This window comes from Nyctereutes procyonoides, unplaced genomic scaffold (genome assembly GCF_905146905.1).
Source record: "Nyctereutes procyonoides isolate TBG_1078 unplaced genomic scaffold, NYPRO_anot_genome, whole genome shotgun sequence".
Taxonomy (NCBI): domain Eukaryota; kingdom Metazoa; phylum Chordata; class Mammalia; order Carnivora; family Canidae; genus Nyctereutes; species Nyctereutes procyonoides.
The window spans coordinates 17,971,150-17,987,991 of NW_026575131.1; the positions used below are offsets into that span (position 1 = coordinate 17,971,150).

General features: G+C 35.5%; 1 protein-coding gene across 1 annotated transcript in view; it reads left to right on the forward strand.

The window, feature by feature from the left end:
• The window catches only part of CNTN3 (contactin 3), a 247,363-nt gene that overhangs the window by 180,786 nt on the left and 49,735 nt on the right, over positions 1–16,842 (forward strand). Inside the window, exons 11-12 of the mRNA XM_055343752.1 lie at positions 2,763–2,890; positions 5,608–5,783. Of these exons, the coding sequence (XP_055199727.1) occupies positions 2,763–2,890; positions 5,608–5,783 (304 nt within the window). The remainder of the gene's footprint in view (positions 1–2,762; positions 2,891–5,607; positions 5,784–16,842) is intronic.

Below are 16,842 nucleotides of genomic sequence, written 5' to 3' on the forward strand. Positions count from 1 at the left end.
CTCAGTGCCTTGCAACTTGCCTTCACTAATTTTAGTCCTTAGTGAGTAGTGAGTCTTAAAAGCACACAGTCATTCGTTCATTCAACAAGTATCAACTTTGAACATTTACTCTGTGTCAGGAATGATTCAAGGCTCTAGGAATTTAGTGGTGAGTTATTCAGACACTATCTAGACACTCTCCCTACCTCCAGAGAGCTTACTGAGCTTACTAGAGGAGGAAATTGTAGTAAAATAAGCATACACATATGTAATTAGACAGTTGTCAAATGCTATAGAGAAGGTACAAAATATGTATCATCATTAAATGATCTATCATCATTTAATGGAATATCCAGTCTGACCCATGGTTCAGGAATTGGCCAAAATCTGAAGGTTAAGTACACATTACCCAGACATAAGGAACAGAGTTCACAAAGCACCAAGACAAGAAGAAGCATAAAAGCATTTAAAAGAAAGTATGTGTGACTGGAGAAAAACAAACAAGGAGTAGAATTCATGAGGCTTCACGAAGTTAGAGAGAGGTGGGGTTCTGATGAGAAAATACTTATCAGGCTTAGGATGTAATAATTTTTCTCCGATAGGCAATGTGACAGCAGAGAAGCCAGGATTGGGCATTATGACAGAATTACATGATCAGATTTATATTTCTTTCAGATTACTCCCCATGTTTTGTTTTGTTTTTTAAGATTTTATTTATTCATTCATGAGAGACAGGCAGAGACATAGGCAGAGGGAGAAGTAGGCTCCATGCAGAGAGCCCATGTGGGGCTCGATCCCAGGACCCTGGGATCATGCCCTGAGCTGAAAGCAGACGCTTCACCACTGAGCCACCCAGGTACCCCACTCCCTGTGTTTCTCATAACAGTCTCCATATGCTAAGTGTTCTATTTGCTTGTGTCCCTCTGCAAGGTCTCCTCTTTCTGTTATTATTGCACACTAAGAAAATCTTTATTCCTGAGAAGGTAAGGAATAAAGAGATTCTTCTTCAATTACCTCTTTGAGAAAAGTGATCATTGTGCATTTCATACCCAACAAAGTAATCAGGGTTCCATGAGAGATATCAGATACAACGCCTTTTTCACAGCTACCTAGGAAAGTTCTCGGCATTTTTAATCCTTGAACTTTGCTCTTCAAAGGGAAATAGAATGCTCTGTGTTCCCTGATTAGCTTTCTAGGCCATTGTTCTCAAACCTTTTTGTTTCAAACATGCCTTGACATATTAAAAAAAAAATCACATGAGCAACAAACTATCGTGGATACTCTGCCTGGGATCATGAGCAGGTCTCTATGTGCTGACTCTAATTTCACCGCTTTCTCACTCAAGAAAATGAAACTAAGATTTGAGTGAAAGTGAATTTCAGGTCATCAAAGGAATATATGTGGTTTATATAAAATACATTAAAATACATAGGTGTAATATATAATACATATCTCACGTATTTTTGAAACATAAACTCAGACTAATAGCACTTTTGACACTCACATCAAAATCTTATGTCAAACAGGATAATAGAAATTGAGTTGAGATCGTCCACTATACTCTGATGTAACCTTCCTGTCTACTGTATAGCCTAAAAGTTGGAAACACTTATTGACGATGGTTTACATATATCATACAATGCTGACATTGGGGTTAGAAACCTTTTTAAGAAGTTTATGTTTGGATAGATATAACACTCACATACCAAAGATATGAATCATACAAGATAAAAGGCATCCTAACTATTAGATGTATAGTATGGGTGATAAAGATTGTAAGAATTCAAAGAAAGGGGAAATGATTATGGGCTGACAAGATGGGCAATTAAGATTTATGGGTCTGACTAATGACAGGTAAACCTTTTCTCATTCTTCTTTCTCATTTTAAATGGTACCTCTTTTAAGAAATAGTCTAAGGTACCCTATCATGGAAACTCTTTACAGATGTTGTTCTTTATTGTGTCACCCTGTTTGTCTCCTTCAGAATATTTCTCAAATATCTGAACTTCTCTCCCTAATTTGGTTATTTATTGTCTGTGCTGCTCAGTAGACTGTTATTTCCATGAAAGTGGAGACTTTTTATCTTGTTCACACTATTATCCCAGAGAGTCTCATAATGCATAGCACATGTAAGACACTCATTTGTATTTCCTTAATTAATTAGATAAAGAAGCTTTAAGTGCTTTAAGCATATGCTCAGAAACTCTAATGTAAGGTTCATTTGTATTGCCCAGATAATTTGCAATAGCTCACAGGTGACCATGAATATTACTTTGCAAAATTTGAATTTATATTGGGTTAAATGTGACTCTCCCAAGTTCATTATGAGAGGAAAGAGAGTTTCTCACTTCTCAAGAAATGTACTACTTCAAAGTTAAGGGAATTCATGTCATGTCTATTTTCCCCAAACTGATAAGGCTAGCCCATCATGGACAATCTACACACTATATATTTTTAGAAGATATTTCACACTTATTTGATAAAGGCACCCCTGAAAGTAGGTGTAATGTTAAATAATGCTGTTAAATAATGCTGCATAAAAATGTCAAGAAAAGTTCAAATTGGGAGAGCATCTTTTATTACTCAGCTGTGTCTGTGTGTGTGTATACGTGTGTTTATGTGTAAATTTTCTTTTAATGTTCCTTATTCCCAAGAAGACTAAGGACTTGTTTATCTACCCTTAAAAATACTAGCTTAAGACACTACTTCTATTAAAAATTTGCTATTTACTTGGAAAAAAATGACTATTAGGCATTTATTTGTCTAATTTATATTTTCTTTAGAATTTCTTTTTTAAAAGATGGAGGACTTAAAATAGCCAATGTGACTAAAGCTGATGTTGGAACTTATACCTGTATAGCAGAAAACCAGTTTGGAAAAGCAAATGGCACAACTCGCTTGGTTGTTACAGGTAGGTACATTTCTTAAAGATTGCCCTATGTGGAAATGAACTGTATTGCATGTTATTAAGATCAAAGAAAAAACAGATTTTTTACAATATGCAGTGCACTGTGAAGGTATAATCTGTGTTTCCACTGTTATATTTAACAGGTAGAAGTCAAGAGAACAATTACTAATCTTTCTTCACACACCATAGTGTGCACCAGGGAACACATTAGTTATGTGCTGGTATGATGGGCAGAAAAATTACAAATAGCATATGCTGATGATCAACCTTTATGCTATTCTATCATGTCAGATATTTTAAATTCACTCTTTCACAGTATCATTGGTATTTTCTGGAGATGTTTAAGTCCATGGAATAATCCTTGCCACCAATGAGAGTCACTTAGCGTTGTGGATATGTTGTTTATTCATTCAAGAAAAAAAATGAATGCCTACTATGTGTCAGGTACTTGGCCCATGTAGGCAAATAAACTGACAAAGATGCTGCCTTCATGAATCTTATCTTCTATCAGAGGTAGAAAGAAAATATGCAGTAGGAATTAATGACAAAGAAATTATTAGAAGGAAAAATTATTAGAAGGAAAAAATTGCAAACAATTTTTTTTTTTCAAATACAGAGTAGTCTATGGTAGAGATAAGTTGGAGCAGAAACACTGTGACTGGAGTAGGCCTGGTGAGAAAGAGAGATTTGGAAAAAGATTTCCTAGAGATGGAGGAGTTAACTAATAGATTTCTTGGAGACAATCATGGAGGAGCTCTGTAGACCTTGTTAGGACTTTAGCTTTTAGTGGGGATGAGAAGTGGAGGCTGGTGCAAATCAACAGAAGAGTGGCATGATGTGAAATCTATGTTTAAAGGTTTAGTCTAGCTGTTCTGATGACAACAGACTATGGGGAATCAAGAATAGAAGTGGGAGAGATCTCAGAAGACCACAGCTGCAAACCAGGCTGGAGATAATAATGACGCAAGTGAAAGGAGCAGCGGAGGAATTGATAGGAAAGGACCAGATTCTGTAAATACTCTGCTTGTAGAGTCAATAGGAGTTGTTGATGAACTGAACTGAGGCCCAAGAGAAAGGAGACAAGGATGGTTGTAGGGTATTTGGCAAATAACAGAAAGAATGACAGTCAAAACAACTGAGACTAAAAGGTTGCACAAGTTTGGGAACAGATAGACCAGAAGTTCAGTTTGGATGTATTAAGCATGAAATGTTCATTAGGCTCTATCTGTTTAAAGCAGACCATGGTATTCTGGCATTAGCAATAAATCCAATCTTTTAATGGGTTAAAATAGCAAATACTTATTTTTTGCCTTTGCAGCAAGTCCATGGTGGGTCATGCATGCTGTCTTCATTCGGGAATAAAGGGTCCCAGTGCCTCCACCATCTGGCACATTGCCCAACCTGGTGAAAGAGGAAAGACTGGTCAGATGGTCTCTTAGTTCTTCCAGGCTCCTTCCTGTCACTACCACACATAATTCCATTTTATATTTCTTTGACCAAAGCATTAGCATTTGGCTATGCCTGAATTCAATGGTGTTGATACTTTAACCTTACTCTATGTGTTTACAGAAATAATGCTGAAAAATTATGTCTATTTTAACACTTAAGTAGCTGTTCCAGAGAAAATATATGAATCTGGGTTTGGGGAGAGAGATCAAGGATTGTAATACACATTTGAGAGCTGTTAGCATATAGATATACTTGAGAAGAAAAGACTAGCTAAAATCAGCAAGAGAGTAGGTGAAGACAGAGAATAAGAAAAACCAAAGAATGAGTTTGAGGCAATCTAACATTAAGGGATTTAAGAAGAGAAGAGGGACAAAGGAGTGAACAGCATTGGATTGGACTAGAAAACAAAGAGAGTTTGGTGTCCCAGAAACCAAGCCAAGACAGTGAATTGACAGGAAGACAATGATCAAGGGTAGCAAATGCTACTGAAAGGTCAATTAAGTAAGATGAGATTGGAAAATGTGCCATTGGTTTGCCACAGGGGGATTACTGGGAACCTTGACAAAAAGCAAATGGGTTGTAGAGAGAGAGCCAGAGGCTAACTGGAGTGGATTAAAGAGGGAATTTACTGGAGGAATTGTAAACATGTAGAAATGATTCTTTCGAAGACTTTTGCTGCAACATGGAGTCAACAAATGAGGATCAGCAACAGAAAAGTGGAGTCACAAGAAGTTTAATATACAAGAGATGGAAGGACTATTGTGATGATAAGGAGAAAGAAATGTACATGGGGACATTTAGGGGGAAACATAGTAGTTAACATTTTAATTTAGTATCCCTCTTATAATACCTGTTCTAGATATCTTTTGTGTGGCCTTTCAAGTGTTTGAGTCTATTTAAATTTTGGTAGCAGTGCATTTTTGAGTCATTCAAAGTCAATGGAAATTCATTGGTGTCTGTTTCTACCTCTGCATTTCAAGAAGCAATAAAATTAAGTTAAAATTGATTTTGTAGTGGTATTATAACTCTTGTTTACAAGTGACTTTAATTTTTAACTGATAAACCGTATAAATTCAAATAGCCTAATTTTTTTAGCAAGAATTTGTGGATCTGATGAAATACATTACAGACTTGCATAAAATGTCTATATTAATCTTGAAGACTTTTACTTATGTACAATAAATGTTAGATTAACAATCAGCTTGTGAAAATGCTTTCATCAAAATAAAAATGGTAAAGTTTTACTTAAAACTTTTTGGATTTTTTTATAGAACCAACGAGAATAACTTTGGCACCATCCAACATGGACGTCTCTGTTGGTGAAAGTGTCATTTTGCCCTGCCAAGTGCAACATGACCCTCTGTTAGACATCATGTTTACCTGGTATTTTAATGGGGCCCTCACAGATTTTAAGAAAGATGGATCTCACTTTGAGAAAGTTGGTGGGGTAAGTGTGCCACTTTCCTCCTGCTTTTTCCATCGCATGTGGCTTTGAAACATTATCACTAAAAAACATCTGGCACATATGTGATGCTCGAGAAATGTTTGTTCTGTGAGTAAATCTTCATTCCCGATTCTATTATGATCTAATTTTATTACTGTAGTTGCCAGAAAGTGAGCACAGTTACTTCAACCTGTAAATTTTAATTAAAATTGATGTTTGTTGCATTTATATTAACTACATAATTGTACATATTACCATGATAATTTTGTCATTAGTACCCTATAGAAGGGAAAGTTTTCTTACACAAGTGTTGATTTTCAATATGATATATTTATTATGAAGTTGAAACAAGTCACATTTGCTAAGAGCTCCCTTTGTGTCAAGCCAAGAGCTTTGTCTATATTAATCCTCAGTATCATTCTGGGCATTTGCAATGAGAATTTGCATTTTACAGATGCACAGACAAAAGATTTGAAGAGTTTATTAACTTGCCCAGGGTCACTGAGCTGGTTAGTGTGTACCCTAGGTTCAAGCCTAAATCTTTATGGCTCAAAACAAGTATTTCTTATGTTCCATTCTGTCTCCTCATTTGTGATGGTTTTATGTGAGAAAGAATTACAGATTTTAAGGAAGAACCGACACTTTGAGGAGAACTTTTAAGTGACTCAATGTTGGTGAGCCACACCCTCCACCTGGTCACATGTCTGTGAATCCAGAATCACAAGGCCATTTGCCATTGGAAGCTTGTTTGCATTGACTTAGGGATAGCTTCATTCTGTTTAGCTAAGATGTCAATGGTATATAGTAGAGTTCAAGTTTTGTCCTTTGTATAAAAAAAAATAAAAACAACAACAAAAAATGGCATGATGGACAACTCAATTCTATTCATTTGACAAAAATTTCATATTAAATGTAGGTATATATACACAAAGGTATATCAACCCACTAGGATCATGTGCAACTTAAAAGGATAATGTTATAACTTCTGTTGTGTGCCCATTCCCTAAAAAAATGATTTAAGTCCTAAAGCCTAATTGTGAAATAATAGAATATATTGATTTCTGCCCCTGGTTCCTACAGCAGAGCTCCTAAAACCCTAGGAATTTCGTGGGTGATAGGAATGCTTTTGTTATAATGAGATGACTCTGGGCTTCTGAATAGCTTCAGGATGAAAACTAGTCACCAGAAAAGCCATGATTAGAAGCCTGGAAGTTTTAGCTCTACTACTCATCCTCTGAGAAGGAAAGAAGAGCTAGAAATTGAATTCATAATTGATCAAGCCTGTGTGATGAAGCTTCCATAAAAATCCCAAAAGTATGGCATTTCATAAGTTGGTGAACACGTCTACATGCTGGGAGGGTGGTACACCTCAAATCAACAGAGATAGAAGCTCCTGGGCTCAGACTCTCCCAGACCTCACACTATGGTACCTCTTCATCTGGTTTTCATCTTTCATCTATCTGCATCCTTTATTATATCCTTTATAATAAACTGGCATATAATAAATGCTTCCCCGAGTTCTGTGAGCCATACTAGCAAATGATTAAATCCAAGCAGAGGGTAATGGGAACCCCAGTTTACGGCCAATCGGTCAAATGTGCAGGTAATAGTCTGAGCGTTGTGATTGTATCTAAATTGGGAGGAGTTAGCACTAACCTCTTAACTCATGGGATCTGATGCTAACAACAGGCAGATAGTATCAGACCTGAATTATAGAACATCTAACTGTGTCAGAAGATTGCTTGGTATGGACAACACACGCATCTGGTATCCGAAGTATTGTGGTGTGTTCTGAGTGTGAGTGTGGTAGCTGACAGTAAAGAGGATACAGAAGGTTTTTTAGTTAAACCAGTACGTCAGAGGTTGACCTTATTTGAAATTAGGGTTGTTGCAGATATACTTAGTTAAGTTACAGTGACATCATACTGGAGTAGAATGGGCCCAAATCTTATGTGAATGATGTCCTTAAAAGAAGAGAGAAATTTGATGAAGGGGATAAAGAGAAACAAGCTTGGAATTGTAAAATAAGTCATGGGAAGAAAAATACAGCATGTGGAATATAGTCAATAATATTGTAATAACTTTGATGATAAAAGCTAACTGCATTTATCACAGCGAGCATTTTGTTATGTATGTAATTGGAGATTCACTAGGTGGTACACCTGAAAGTAACATAATATTGTTTATCAATTATACCTCAATAAAAAAAAGTTTTTAAAGAGTGAAATTTAGACACAAACATACAGGGAGAATACCATGTAAAGACACAGACACAGAGGGTAGATGACGATATGAAGATTCAGGCAGAAATTGAAGCTGTGCTTCCAAAGGCTGAGAAGTACATGCAGCTCCCAGAAATTGGAAGAGGCAAGGAAGGATCCTCTCCTAGAGGTTTTGGGGAGAAAGCTTCACTTCAGATATCCGGCCTCTAGAATTGTAAAATAATAAGTTGTTTACAGCCACCCAGTTTGTGTTACTTTGTTATAGCAGCCCTAGTAACTAATATGAATGGTCTCAAAAGGAAAAAAAAAAAAAAAAAAGAGAAGTTTCCACACCTAGCCATAGTTCAGTACAATTTCACTGCCATTTCTATTTTCTGTCATCTGGCTTATTCCATTTTAGAAGGTCTGGTTTCCCTAATTATTCTAAATGACTCAAGGCTTTTGAGAACTCCACCGATTGCTACAACCTATTAGCATTTCTTTCACTATTACTTTTAATCCTCTTAAAAAAAAAAAGTCACAAATTTCTTCTATCGCAATGGGAACAGGCATATGCCAGTATTCTCAACCAACTCTCCTGCATACTCAGGATTTGTCATTTGTCTTTCTTTGGAGGGAAGACAAAGGAAAAGAGAAAAGCCTAGAATGTTACCTTCAAAAAGTCCCCTTTTCCAGTCTGGAAAAGGCTTCTCCTCTAACTCAGCTCTTGCCCTAACCTTAATTCTTAAATAAAGAATACCATTTGAAACATTAGTTACCTTTGTTGTCTAATGTAGATAATTGTGTTTGTGATTTATGAGCTGGATATTAAATTGTTGATGGTGTTTTATCCAATTCAGTATCCTCCATCTTAACTAATGCTAAACAAATACATAATGAGAGACTAGAAACTTGAAGTAGTTTTTCTTTTTTCAAGATTTTGTTTTGTTTGTTTGTCAGAGAGAGAGAGAGGCGGGGGGGGGGGAACAAATGGGGAGCAGCAGGCAAAGAGAGATGCAGGCTCGCTGCTGAGCAAGGAGCCTGATACAGGACTCAGTTTCAGGACCTTGAGATCATGACCTGTGCCAAAGGCAGAGAGTTAACCACCTGAGCCACCTAGGCATCCCAAAACCCAAAGTAGTTTGATTTTAATATTTATCAAACATTCTTTTTATTTTAAGTTTGTTTGTTTATGTCATCTCTACACCTAGCCTGGGACTCAAACTCACAACCCCAAGATGAAGAGTTGCATGCTCTTCTGACTAAACCAGCCAGGCACTCCTCATCAAATATTCTTAGTGAAGTGCTCATTTTAGACTGAGCTAGATTACTGCTTTCTGTAAGAGGAGCTTGGAGTTAAGAATATTTGAGGTTTTAATATAATTTGCCTCTGCCTTACATATAGGTCCTCCATAAATTATAAAGTTATCTCTTTACCAGAGTCAGATATCTAAAACATGACATTTCATAAATTCTATCACCTGCCAATTCTGTTCGTTTTCTAGGATGCTAGTTCATGGCCCATGAATCCTTTTACTGACTTGTGCCATTAGTAACTTAATATTCTCCCATCAGTATAAAATAGTAAGCCATACATGATGACATTACCCTTAAGCACGGGCAATTAAGTAGATTGGTTTTCCATTGAATGAGAAGGTAATCACACAAGTCTTGTCCTCTGATTGTATAGTCATTACAGCATTCACATTAATACCTAGAAAAGTCTGCTTCTCTTTTATCCAGTATGTTCCTAGTTATATCCCCTCGTTTCAAAAGCAGCAAAATATGTCAGAAAGTTGCCAAGAGAGGTGGATAATAAGAACCCTGTTTTTAAAGGGGGGGGGAGTAGTTTAAAAATAGGAAATCTAACTCAGAGCTTTTAACTCAACCAGTTAAGTTGTCATTGGGACTATACGAGAGGGTATTATTGGACCATACACTGAGTATTCAATACTTATTCATTTATTGTAAAAAAAAAATCACACACACACACACACACACACACACACACACACACACACACCCCTTTTGAGAAAAACCAACAAGCTCAAAATGCCCTAACAATTTAGATCAGATCTATTGTGTATGTTTAAACATCATGCCAGTCACAGGCTTCTGCACAGTCATACATTCAGAAAAGCTTGTTAAACCAAGTGACTAAAGCAAATTGGCATATCACAGGTGAGAGCTATGGTTCCGAAGACAAGCCTGTGCCCATGAGATGAATCAAAGTTGTATAAATAAATCAGCAGTAAAAGAATTCTGTTTAAGCCCACTGTGTATCACACGAATCTCAGTTGTAGGCACGTTGTGAGTTAACTGGAAAAACAAGCAATTTGTGTTCAGGTACATATGAGGTCTAGGTTCTGTTGCTACTGGATGATGCAATGGGTAAGTCACTTACTTTTTTACTTTTTTAACTTTTCTTCCCTCATTTTCTGGTCTTTTTGCACATCAGTTTTCAATATTTGCCATGTTCCCTCCCATCATGAGAGTTTGCACACATAGGTCTCTTCTGGAACACTCTTATCTCTTCATTTCACTATGTCTATATGTCTATATATATATATATATAATCGTATGTGTGTAGGTATGAATGTACATATTTATATATATGCACTATAATTTCATGTATATGCAGTTATAAGAAGAGACACAGGTTTGGGGTCCCTGGGTGGCTCATTCAGTTAAGCATCAACTCTTGATTTCAGCTCAGGTCACGATCTCAGGGTTGTGATGAGCATGGAGCCTGCTTAAGATTCTCTCTCTCCCACTCCCTCTGCCTTTCCCCCCACTCAAAAAGAAAAATGAAGAGACAATGGCTCAGCTATATGTATACAGTAGCATTTTCTTATACTCATGGTTAACCAACAGAATTCCTATCCATGTACCCAGTCAGCATATAAAAAAAAATAAAATAACAGAGAGAGAAAGGAGAGAGATTCCGTCATTAACTCCAGTAAAACATCTTTTTCTACTTTTAAATATACCTTGGTTTCTACTATCAGGATAAAAGAGATAATAGCCCAAAGTTCAAAAGAAACAAAAGACATTACTAGCTGGTACCTACGTATCTGGGGCCTAGCAATTTAAATATAATTTTTTTAGAACACTCAAGGAGGACAATATTGACTTACCTAATAAGCTGCCTTTTGGACTTAGATATATTATATGAGGGGGGCTCCCTATAAATAGAAACTTTCAAACCAAAACATACCAAAATTTCAGTATATTTGTACTGAGTGTTTAAATAGATATGCTTTGATAAACTTGATGTGGTGCAGGTGCTTTAGAAATGAAGAATGTATAGGGCCAAGCTGTACAGCTTTACAAACATTTCGTGGAATTGGATCTATGATGAATTAGAATGTGTGTGGATAAAAGTCACTGGAAGCAATAAGAGGTTTAGCGGTGACTGGTTTAGCAGTGACTGCCATTCATTTGAGTGGCTGACTTCAGTATGATTTATCTCCCACAGCCCAGGCTCACTCTTGTTATGGCAGCTACTTGTGAGCCTCGAGACTTGATGCATTTCCCAGTTCTCAGTGGTAGAAAAGGATATCTTTGAAAGTAATCCTTTGTGTACAATAACACAATCGCGCTCACTTTGATTTGTTTCGTAGAATTATCAGGGTATGAGGACCAAAAGTTTGAAAATAACAGTTCTTTTATAATACAAAACCATGTCTGAAAGAAGGTTATATGCGCATTTTATTATTTATGTATGTATGTATGTATGTATGTATTTATTTATTTATTTATTTATTTAAGAGAGGGAGGAAGATAGAGGGGAGAAGGTACAGAGGGAAAGGGAGAGAGAGAAGCTCACGCAGGTTCCACACCCAAGCACTGAGCCCAATGCAGGGCTCAATCTCACAACCTGGAGATCAGTCAGTACTTTAGCCAAAATCAAGAGTTTGGTGGCCAACTGACTGAGACACCCATATGCCCCTATATATACATTTTAAATGCAGATCTGAGGCAAAGCAGTCATTCCAAACACTAGTTGTGGCGATACTCTGAGTTTTTAAGCATCTCTCACTAGGAGTGTCTTATAAATTTTTTATGTTGTCCAAATCCAAAACATCATCTGACTTGGAATGATAATAAGAGAATATACTCAGGAAGGAGTCTATAAAAGTGGTGATTAGACCAAAGAAATTACTATTATTCATCTTGAACACTTGCCTGAAGTCCAGCTTTTCCCACTAAGGAGCTTAGGGATGAAAAAACAAGGATTCTACGGTGCTTGTTGGAAAAAGGGAAATGCACAAAACAATTGAAGTTGAGTTTATTTCCCTAACTCATCATTTTGCTCAATCAGGCATATAGAGGCTCTGTTTCTACTTAAGGTGTGATTGGCACCCCAGGGCTGTGTTCATCAAATAAAATGTTTATTAAGATGAATCGTCCAAATCCACCCCTAGTGGAAACCCTGTAAGATTTAAATTTATAAGAGGACTGACATAAGTCAAACCAACTAAGTAACTTGAACTAATCCCATAAAAATATCAGAGTTACAACAAAAAACAAAACTATAAATAAAAGGATATAAGTGAAAAGATATGCAAATATTTATCAGTCAAATGCAACACAAAAGAGAGAATAACTGTTATTTTGTAAAAAGATCATAATAATTCAAGGCAAATCTCAAGAGTAAAAAGGGTAAATAAATACATTTTGAAAAAAGTTTGCTCCATCATTAAGGTATAATAATCATAAACTATAGTACTACAAATAATATACCATTAAAATATACCAAGTCAAAAGCAAAGAGAAAAATGAGAAACGAAATTGGTATACAGTCTTTGAGAGCTCTTCTTTTAACCGCCAACAGATCAATTTGCCAAAATTAGAAAAAGACCATTTTGATGCTCTATTATAATGGAAGATAACAGATACATATAAAAAATTTACCATATGAATAGAAAATACGCATTCCTTTTCATACCCTTGTAAAATTTAGGAAAGAAAAATAGCAAAACTATTATATACAAAGGAGATGGCAAAACAAATGGGATGGGTGGAATGTCAAAAAGCAATGGATAATCTCTAGAATGTATCAGTGAAGAATAAAGATAAAAACTAAGAGAAAGAGATTATAACAGATAAAGAAATATTAAAAACAGAACATCCCACATTCAACTCCTATGTATTTAATGGAGTTCAGTTATATGGAAAATTTCTGGGAAAATAGAAATAATCAAAATTAACAAGAATTAGAAAACCTAAGTAGATAATCAGTATGAAAACATGTAAATCAATAAACCCACCCAAAAAAAAAGAATTTTAGGGCCAGATAATTTTATTGGTAATTGTTTAAGCTTTCAGGTACCAGATAAATATTTTGTTATATAAGCTACTTGACAACATAAAAAGTCCAAAAATCTTTTCAATTTATTTTGTGATGCTAGCATGCTACTAAGAACAAAACCTGGCTTGCCAGGTTAGCAAATAATTAGTAGATATAAATGCATTTCATGAATATAGTATGAAAACCTAAACAACATTTTATCAAATGAGATTCAACATTATATCAAAATAATGATAATTACCCATTAAAAACCTACATGGGGATATTCTAACCAATGTACATGCATCATATCAATAAATATAATAAAATAGATCACATTATTCTCAGTGGGTACTTAAAAGACATTGAATAAAATTAATGACCTATTATAGGAACAAAAAAATACTGCCTCCACATCCCCCCCAAAAAATGTCATTAAAGGGAAATACCAGGAAATGTTTAAATCGGCAATAAGAAAGGAAACACACAACTATTTAAAACCATTTGGAAATGATTGGACCAATGCAATGAGGTATAAATAGGAATAAATGATTTAACTCTGAAAATTAAGGAAACAAAGTTACCGTCATTTGAGGACAAAATGATATTTGGGCTACTCAAGATCCAATAGTACCAACACTATTTTTTTTAAGACTTCATTTATTTATTCATGAGAGACACAGAGAGAGAAGTAGTCTCCTCACAGGGAGCCCTATGTGGGACTTGATCCCCAGACTGGGATCACACCCTGAGCTAAAGGCAGATGCTCAGTGGCTGAGCCACCCAGGCATCCCCAACTCTAAATTTTTAAAAATGAGTGAGAGGTCAATCAACTGCTTAGATAAGGACAAATTTACAAAGTAAAGCTTTTTTATGTGCCAGCAGTAGCTGACAAGAAAATATAAAATGGGACATAAAACTCCCTCTATGGTAAAATACATGTTAATAATTTGTATTGGTATGCAAGATCTAAATAAAGCTACAGTAGTTTGTTAAAATGAATGGGTAGGTGGATGGTTGGATGAAGGATGGATGGAGGAAGGGATGGATGAGAAGAAAGGGAAAGAATCATAAAAACTCAGTGCTCCTTGATGATATAAAACAGCATTAAAAAAAAAACAGTCTGCTTTTCTTAAGAGTTTTCTAACTTTTCCTGGGTTGAATGTGATATGCAAGCTGTGGGAATTTGAAGAGGGATATGGAGAAAACTTGGAAACGCTTGTTCTTTGGAGAGTGTTACCAAAAAAGGGGAGGGGGATGTGTCACTTAGGAGATGATTTTTCCCCTGGGCAAGGGGCATTAGTTGTTTCTTGTTATCTTAGTGCATAATGGGATTCCACTCTTGAATCTGCCCTTACTGTTATTAAATCTGGAGTTGGATAGTGTCAATCTTCCATCTTGGTTCTTCTTCAATACTGAGTTGGCAATTCTGGGTGGTCTGCCTCTCCCTGTAAACTTTAGAGTCACTTTGTCCATATCCATACCCTAATTTGCTTGGATTTTTTAAATTGGGATTGCATTTATTCTGTAGATCAAGTAGGGGAAAACTGGCATTCACAATATTAAATGTTCCTATAAACATAGAGTATCTATTGTGATCCATTTAGTTCTTTTTTGATATCTTTCATCAGAGTTTTATAGTTTTCTTCATATAGTTGTTATATATATTTTGTTAGATTTATACATAAATATTTCACTTTTGAATAGTAATGTGTTTAATTTCAAATTCACTTGTTCATTACTGTTAGATAGGAGAGCATTTGACTTTTCTATATTAACCTTGTGTCCTGCAACATTGCTATAATTGCTGATTAGTTCTAGGCATTTTGTTTTGTTGCTTCTTTCTGATTTTCTACATAGATACTCATATCATCTAAGGAAAAAAAACAAATTTCTTTCCTTCTTCCCAACCTTTATTTCCTTTTTTTTTTTTTTTTTTTGTCTCACTGAATTACTAGGATTTCTAGTAGTGATGAAAAGGAACATCCTTGACTTGTTTTTTATTTTATCAGGAAAGCTTTATGTTTCTAACCATTAATTATGATGTTAATGGTAGGTATTTTGTAGATGTTTTCTATCAAGTTGAGGAATTTCCCTCATTCTGTGTTTGTTAAGAGTGCTCATCATGAATAGATTTTTTTTCTTTCTTTCTTTTTTTTGTCAAAGGCTTTTTCTATATTTATTGATAAGATCATGTGATTTTTCTTTTTTTCTCTTTTTCACTGTACCAGAGCTGGTTTGTATTACCAGTTGAATATGGCAGAAGTGATGCTATGATCTTTCTTTTTTTTTTTTAAGGTTTTGTTTTTGTTTTTAAGATTTTATTGATTTATTTGAGACACAGAGAGAGAACACAAGTGAGGGAAGGGCAGAGGAAGAGGGAGAAGCAGACTCCCCTCAGAGAGGGTTCCCACCTTGGGGCTCAATCCCAGGACCCTGCCATCATAACCTGAGCCGAAGGCAGACGCTTAACCAACTGAGCCATCCGGGTTCCTTTTTAAGTTTTTATTTAAATTCCAGTTAGTTAACATACAGTGTAATATTAGTTTCAGGTGTACAATATAGTGATTCACCACTTCCAAATATCATCCAATTCTCATCACAAATGCCCTCCTTGGCCCCCAATACCCATACCCCCACCATTCTCCCTTCTGGTTACCATCAGTTTGTTCTGCGCAGAAAAGGAAGAAATCAACAAAACTAAAAGGCAACTTATAGAATGGGAGAAGATATTTGCAAATGACATCAAATAAAGGGTCAGATTCCAAAATATATAAGGACCTTATAAGACTCAACAACCAAAAAATGAATAATCCAATTAAAAACGGGCAGAAAACATGAATAGACATGTTTCCATTTTTTTCCTTATCAGATTCTTGATATGATAGGTTATATTAAATGATTTTCAAATATTGAACCAGCCCTACATAACTGGGATACATCACACTTGGTTGTATTGTATAAATTTTTATGCATTATTGGATTTGATTTGCTAATACTCTGTTGTAGATTTTTATCTCTTTGTTCATGAGGGATATTGGTCTGTAGTTTTCTTTTTCTGCAATATCTTTGTCTGATTTCAGTATTAATTAGGATGATGCTGGCCTCATGAAATGAGTTTGGACATATTACCTTAGCTTTTATCTCTTATAAGGATTATAGAGAATTAGTGTTTCTTCCTTAAGTGCTCGGTAGAATTTGCCTGTGAACCAATCGGATCTTTTGCTTTGTGTTTGGGGGAGTTATTAATTATAAATTAAATTTCTTTAATAGTATAGTTCTATTAAGTTTGTCTGTTTCTTCTTGTATGTGTTTCGGCAGAATGTGACTTTCAGAGATTCGGCCCATTTCATGTAGGTAAATATACTGTGGACACAGAATTAATCATAGTATCCTTCTGTTATCTCTTTAATGTTCATAGAATCCATAGTGGCACCCGTTCTTTCATTTTGTAATTTGTGTTTTCTCTTTCTTTTCTTAATTAGCCTGACCACGGGTAATCTATTTTATTGATCTTTTCAAAGAATCAGTTTCTAGTTTCATTGCTTTTTCTCTATTGATTCCCTGT